Source organism: Saccopteryx leptura, chromosome 2, assembly GCF_036850995.1.
Source record: "Saccopteryx leptura isolate mSacLep1 chromosome 2, mSacLep1_pri_phased_curated, whole genome shotgun sequence".
NCBI lineage: Eukaryota > Metazoa > Chordata > Mammalia > Chiroptera > Emballonuridae > Saccopteryx > Saccopteryx leptura.
The window spans coordinates 311,658,776-311,666,424 of NC_089504.1; the positions used below are offsets into that span (position 1 = coordinate 311,658,776).

The 7,649-nt window shown below is 40.4% G+C and overlaps 1 protein-coding gene across 1 annotated transcript in view; it reads right to left on the bottom strand.

Moving 5' to 3' along the window:
* Positions 1–3,929, bottom strand: part of MTPN (myotrophin) — a 47,905-nt gene extending 43,976 nt beyond the window's left edge. Inside the window, exon 1 of the mRNA XM_066362773.1 lies at positions 3,599–3,929. Coding sequence (XP_066218870.1) covers positions 3,599–3,670 — 72 coding nt within the window. The 5' untranslated portion in view covers positions 3,671–3,929. The remainder of the gene's footprint in view (positions 1–3,598) is intronic.
* Between the last annotated feature and the right edge of the window lie 3,720 nt (positions 3,930–7,649).

Below are 7,649 nucleotides of genomic sequence, written 5' to 3' on the forward strand. Positions count from 1 at the left end.
TACAAATAAAAAGCATCTTACTTTGAACATACACTTTTAATGTGTGAAATTCCTTGGTACTATACTGGAGATACAAAGATGAAAGAGAATACAGCATCTAACCCCCAAAGGCTCAGAGCCTAATTAAAAACAGACATGTAAACAAAATCACAGCAATTTGATGAATAAAACACTAAAAGAAGCAGGGTACCATCTGAAGTCAAAATGTTTTTCTGGAAGGTGGTATTTGGCTAAAAGGACCAACAGGGCTCACCAGGCTGGGGGCCCGGGGCTGAGGTGAACAGACTTGGTTAAGGGGATGACAGCATACATATAGACAAACGACTAAGAAACAGCATAGTACGGCAGGGTTTGGGGTTGGGTGCTGCTTGTAAAGAGGTGAGTTCAGAAAGGCAGGCACAGGCCAGATCACAATGACCAAGTGTGACAAACCACAGGGGAGTTGCCCATTTTAAAAATAATAACGGGAATCACATAAGTATTTTGAGGGAGTGAAGTAGGTTGGATGAAAAGGATAACATGCTCAGATTCACATTATGGAGAGGTCATTCCAGCTAAAATGGGCAAGGTGACCAGGAAGAAGGGGAAAATGATAGTCAAGAAAAATACAGTTCAGGCAAGAAAATAGGAGCAATTCAGAATGGAGAGTAAAGGAGTGAATGAGAGAGAGTAAATAGGTAGTCTTGATAACACTTAACAATTTGGGGAAAACCCCCAATTTCTTGTTTGGGCAAATAGTTGGGTCATGATGCCATTAGTCAAAATGGAGACAACAGAAACAATTTTTGAGAACAAAATGGGAGCTCAATTTGGAAATTTACCTGAACAAAGCCAACCATTCTGGAGCTCAAGTGAGGGCTGGATTAATCCCAATGGGAGAAACTAACATAAAGGCAAAAATGGAAGATGAAGGCAAGAACAGTCACTCAGAGGATGCATACAGATTGAAAATGGAGCTACGATAGCTGCTTATGAATATCTTACTTGCTGGCTTTCACTTCTTTTCCAACTGCACAAACCGAATTTTGTGTAGGATATTACTTATAATTTGCATACTACTTTAAAAGTATGTAAGCTTTTTCTCCATAGATCTGCTAAATATAGATGCTTAAGTTTCCTGATTTTGTCTCCAAATTCTTTACCATCATGGCAGGCCTAGCAAAGTGCCTGGGACCTGAAAGGTACCCAATAAATTAACTAAATATAGTTTGTAGGTCAGTCAAAACCAACAACTTACGCTTATCCATACTTCAGATTCCTGTATAGAAGTCAAAAGCAGGCAGAAAAGTACAATTATTGATTTTTTAAAAAACATTAATTAAAAAAGGAAGACTACTAAAAACGCTTCCCTTATGTTAACATTGAGAGATCTTCATAGGAGAACAGAGGAAAATATGTTAATGACTCTAACCCCTTAGGAGGAAAACTGGAAATTCCAATTTTTAAAATATACTTTCTCTGCACATGCATATACATAAACTCAGGAGATGGTAACAAGGGTTCATAAACTGGTGCATGAAAAAGGTGAATCCATGAATAGTCAGGGAAGATGGTTGTTGAGAAGAAACTATGTTATATGGACCTGAGGGAACAGGCACAGTCAAGGACCTCGGTGAGTAAAAATTGGAGGACTAGCTTTTGGCTGTTTTGGGTTTTTTTGTTATTTTTCACTAATAAAGCAAAAAATATTTTAAAATGATTCAAGTTACTCAGTAAAAACCAAGAAAGGAAAAAGCTCAATGATCTGCTCTTAGGACATTACAGCCCAACCTTTTTGGATAAAAGAGTTCTCAATACAGTACTTTCTTTTACTTTACTTTCAATGTCTATCGTCCCTTCTGTGCACATCCTTTTCGTTAATGAGTAGGCAAAATGGTAGTAGTAGAAAAATGCCAAAATCAAACATAATGACCTTATTTAAAAACTAACTGAAAATAAATTAATCCGTTGTTCTTGACACATATTTTTTCATAAATGTGTTTGTGTGATTGATGACTGTACAATTTATCTGTGTGCGGATGTGGACCTTGGGAATAACCTACTAGAAATCTTGGTATCATATGCTTTGCAACCACATTTTAGATTGTGAGCGACTGCATGGAGCAGTTAAAGAGTCTAAGTTTAGTTCTGGCTTCATCATTTTTTATCCCTAACTTTAGATTATTTTGTAAGTCTCTTGCATCTCAGTACTCTTATCTGCAAAATGGAACTAATAAAAGGGCATCACAAGGCTTACAAAGTTGATGTGTCAGGAAGACGCTACATAAATTGTGTTATTTTTTTTTGTAACTGTAAGCTCAGTACTTATCAACTTTTCATGTTTCAAGGTTGCACAGGAGCAAAAAAACAAAAGCCCACTCACTTCTGAAATACTGCGGTGTTTCAACAATGGAATGAGTACCATGGATTGAAGTGTTCCAAGTAATTTCTTCCCTTGAATCTTATTACACAATCCTTCAAATTTTTAAGGAACTCTTGCTTTTGGTTACTTGCTTCCTAACCCAGATCTCTGAAGCAAAAACAGTACCATGTTAGTAGTCATACCCTCTCTAAAGAACTAAAATCTAGTTCTTCACACTTTTAGGTAAGCAAGATGCCTCCATGGTTACGTCATAAAATTACACATCTGTTTCAGATTTCTTTTTAGATTATCATCATATCAAAACCACATGTAAGTTCTCTCCTAATTAACAAAAGCACAATTTTAGGGTCCGAAGGCAGGCAAGCTTGGAATTTTACCAGTCTACCACAATGTGGATTGTTTTATATATAGTTAAGAGTTTCCTTTTGGAGTTCACTTTTGAAGATTAGCCATCTTCATCACGATTTTACCCTCAAACATACCGTGACTCAACTGCATCACTACTTATAACACGTGTAAGTATTTCAGATGGAATCACGGACCAAGATGGAGTAACCCAAGTTAACACGCTTGTTTGAAAACTACACGGATACCATAAACACTCCCAGATGCTTACAACCTTCCCCCTTGAAGTAAATCTGCATTTGTGGTAGAGAGGGGAGAAGAAAAGACCACACCCAGGTTAAGACTCCGCAGTGAAGTGATATAGCAAGTTTCATAATTTTAACCATTGCTATTTTGGGTCCTCTCTTTCCACGGTCAATGAGTACGTTAAATTCACTAACGGAGCCCACAGTTAAAACAACAACAACAACAAAGTTCTTCTGATTCTAATCATTTAGGTCACTTCAGTCATAAGTAGGTTCAAGATGGAGAATGATTTTCATTCAAAGAAAGATGTTAAGTATGTTACTCTAGCTTAGAAGAGGGCCGAACTCAAATGAACCGATCTCAGAAGTGAGGCCAAAAGGGCCGGTTACTTTGCCTCCCCTCCCCCAAGGGATCTGGCAGCAGCCACACAGCAGGTACCTGACACAGACAACGGGGACCTTGTTACATGGACCCTCCCTTCAGTTCAGACGCCCCCTGACTCCCCTCGGTCCACAGCGCCACCTCCACCAGGATGTCTTCCCTTCCCCCACCCCAAACCACCTGCCCAGCTCCCATCCAAGTCCGCAGCCTCCTCTCCATCCTACTCCCCACTCTCGCCTACTCCACTCCACTCGGCCCGCTTACCTTGGCCACGTAGTCCTTCACCTCATCCAAGTCCCCGTTTTTCAGGGCCCACATGAACTCCTTGTCGCACATCACTGCAGCAGGGCGGGCCGGGCAGCAGACGAGGAGGCGGTGGCGGTGGGAGCAAGCGGACACTGCCGGGCGAGAGGGTGCGCCGAGCTGGGGAGGAGAAGACGAGAGGGCGGGGGCGGCTGCCAGGCGGGCGAGGCAGTTGGCCGCAGTGACTGTTGGGGCGGGAGAAAGTTCTTTTGCAGCTACCGGGCCCAACTGAGCAGGTTCCGCCTAGCCGAGGAGAAGCAGCAGCACTTGCACTTCCGGTTCACTCCCCACTAGGACCCTCCCCCAACTTCCTCTTCCTCTTCCCCTCGTGAGCTCCCGGACCCGCCCTGAGGGCCCGTAGCGGAGCAACAGTGCGTGTGCGCGCAGGCGCACTGGCTAGGCTAACTAGGCTGGCATGCCACTGGGTGGAAGGGGAGGAGTGGGTGGGATCCAAGGCCAGGGAACTGGGGTCAGAGAACTGGCAGCTCAAAGAGCGAGGGAAGGGAGAATAAAAGGTATTTCAGATGAGATCAGGACGTTTCTGCACACCATAAATGGGGGAAAAACCGTGCACAGAAAAACCCCAAGATGCCATCCAAAGGCATCTTGCTCACCTAAAAGTGTCCCTGTGATCTGAATTCCTTCTCTTTTCTTTCCCTCCCTTTCTTGGGCTCCTAAGACTGCTACAATATAGGGTTTTGGGGTTTTTTTTTCTGTCTTTTGTAAAGATAACGTGACCAATCGTCCTCCTTTAGGGGGACAGTCCTTCTTTTGTAAGTTCCGTCCTCCCTGAAAAGTGTCCTCCTACATGTCCTCCTTTTTGATAATGGGAAACTGATCTGTAAATGTCAGTATCCGATCAATGCAGAGTCGATCCATTGCCTGTGGTGTGACCTATTTTTATCTAAATGAGTACTTTTTTTCTTACAATTATTATTAAAAATTAATAGGCATGTAAGCATAATTACAATATAAAATATTACAAATGTTTTATGCATTTATCATATTATAGTATATTATTGTTGCAATGAATAAAATGTTTCTTTTATTTACAATATTGTTTTCTTCAATTTATTTTTGTCCTCCTTTTTATTGTAAAAAAGTTGGTCACCTTAGTAAAGATGAAACTAATTCCAACATTCAAGGAACTCTTTAATACTTATGGCAACAATGTGAATTTACTGTGTTGATACTACGTATAATTTCTGTAGAGGGAAAAGCTTTGTGTGTTGGGAAAGTTTCTATTCATCTCCCTGACAATAGATGTGCCCAGGACTGAGTCTTGAGCTTGATGCTTTAGGGCAGTGGTCCCTAACCCCCAGGCCACAGACCGATACTGGTCCCATCCGTAGAGAAAGAATAAATAACTTACATTATTTCCATTTTATTTATATTTAAGTCTGAATGATGTTTTATTTTTTTTAAATGACCAGATTCCCTCTGTTACATCTGTCTAAGACTCACTCTTGACGCTTTTCTCGGTCACGTGATACATTCATCTGTCCCACCCTAAAGGCTGGTCGGTAAAAATATTTTCTGACATTTCCGGTCCGTGGCCCAAAAAAGGTTGGGGACCACTGCTTTAGGGCACAGCAAACCTCACTGGCTTGTACAGTGGCATTTAAAATTTTTTGTGTTCATTTGTTTTTAAGGGTTTGAAGCTTTGGGCTTCTCTCCTAGAATTTGTTTCTAATACCTTAAGGCACAGGCGCCAGGTGAATTGTGCCTCAACCCTAATGATCAGACAAGCATACCGGAGCACAGAAGAGCCAATTAAAACTCCTAGTAGAACTACTATATATAGATAAAGTCTATAACTTAGCACACATTAAAAAAAACCAAGCTATTTTACTATGCTCATTGCCACATAGTGTAAGGGTTCAGAACACAGACTCTGGAACCAGATTGCTTAGTTTTGAATAGAGGACCCAAGCCTTACTAATTTTGTCACCTTGGGAAAACTGACTTCGAAGAACTCATCATAAGTATGTTCAGTTTTCCATATAAAAAGGGGATAACAATAGTGTTCAATAAATGTAATTTGGGGGGCTACCATTTAGAAATAGCAACTAGAGATGGATTTGAAATCACAACAAAGTCTCTAAACATTTAACAGCAACATGAATTATTGTTATTTGGTTCAGTTTACTTTAGGGCCATCAGAAATATAACTGTATACCTAACAATGACCCACTTCTGGAAACAAGTCTCAAGGAGGAATTTGTTAGTCCAAACCCAGAGTCTCCATCTCTCCTCCAATTCCCACTCACCTGTGTGATCTTTGAGTCACATCACACTGATGGCCCTTAATTTATAGCTCTAGCCCAGACTTCTCCTATATGACCCATTCACATATTTAACTGCTTACATATTTGAATATCTCAAATTTAACATATCCATGATAGGATTAAGTCTTCTAGATTCTTAACCTACAACTGCTCACAAAAATGAGGGGATACTTCCAAATGAATATGAAGCAATGAAAAAAAGAAGCATTTGATTTTTTTTATTAAACAAGAACATCAGAAAAGCAAATGACAAGTCAAAGAAAGTTGTTTGATTATGCAAATAAGATGCAAAACCAACTTTTATTTCATTGGTGAAAATGCACTATACCAGGCATGGCCAACATATGGCCCGAAGGCTGGATCCAGCCCACCTAATGAGTTTATGTGGCCCACGATTAAATTTTTAATATTCTCTGCACGATGCACTGTGGAAATGAAATAAGTGGTACTTTTAAATTGTAATACATAAACTACGATATCTTCAGTAATCTTCAGCTCAACTTATATTTGTGAACAAACTTTTTCTTTAATGAATCTAAATAAAAGTACAAGATCAAGATGGAATGATTTACATTTGGAGGCTGTGTTAAGAATAGCTACTACAAGTATAGAGCCAGATATTAAAAAAATAATAGGTGATGCAAAGCGCCTCAACACGTCACATTGGTTTTTTTGTTAATTTGTTGTACTAAATTACTTACATTTATTCATAAACAAATTACACAATAAAATTTTATTTACTTAAACGAATCGTTTTTGTATTTAACATTTTTTAATTTTAATATTTCATCCGGCCCGTGAAAAAAGTTTCCTTTCTAATCTGGACCCGGGGCAAAAACTGTTGGCCATGCCTGCACTATACAAAAGGCTGAAAGTACTGGAGTATCTGCAAGTTCCCTGATCTTGAAAGTGCATTTTGAAATATCCCCTAATTTTTGTGAGCAGTATAATTGTCCCTTGGACTTCCCTGTCTCTGTGAAAGACACCACCAGTCACCCCCTCACTACAACCAAAACATGGTGACAAAGATTCTCTCCTTAACCAAACTCTAGCTAGGCTTCTCTGAACCCTCTTCTCAATGAGGCCTCAACCTTGGTCTATCAAGACTTGAACAAACACTAATGTAGTTCCTAACAGCTCAAGACCACATTCCTAAGAAGGCCCTCGTCCATCCCTCCCTAAAGTTCCTACTTGAGAAAACTCAAAGCTGCCATTTTTTTCTTCATTTGTTCCAGCCAACCCCTGAGGACAGGGCAGGACTTCTGTCTCCCAGTCTCTGTGGGAGGGTAGAATCCTAACTTTGATAATTGCCAGTTAGCCCACACAGGTGGCCTATACTTACTAACCATTTACAACTTTTCATTTCCCTGACTCTTCCTGTTCCCTCATTTTCCCTTTAAAACACCCAATCACCTCTGGATAAATTAAAGTTGAGTTCAGATCACAGTGGATACTCTTCCTGTCTGTAGTAGTAGTTTTTACTCATGAGAGTTTGTGTCTGGCCTGACCAGGCAGTGGTGCAGTGAATAGAGCATTGGCCTGGGACACAGAGAACCCAGCTTGAGCATGGAATCATAAACATGAGCCCAAAGGTTGCTGGCTTGAGCAAGGGGTCACTGGCTCGGCTGGAGTCCCCTGGTCAAGGCATATATGAGAAAGCAATCAGTGAACAACTAAGGTGCCACAACAAAGAATTGATTCTTCTCATCTCTCTCTGTATCTGT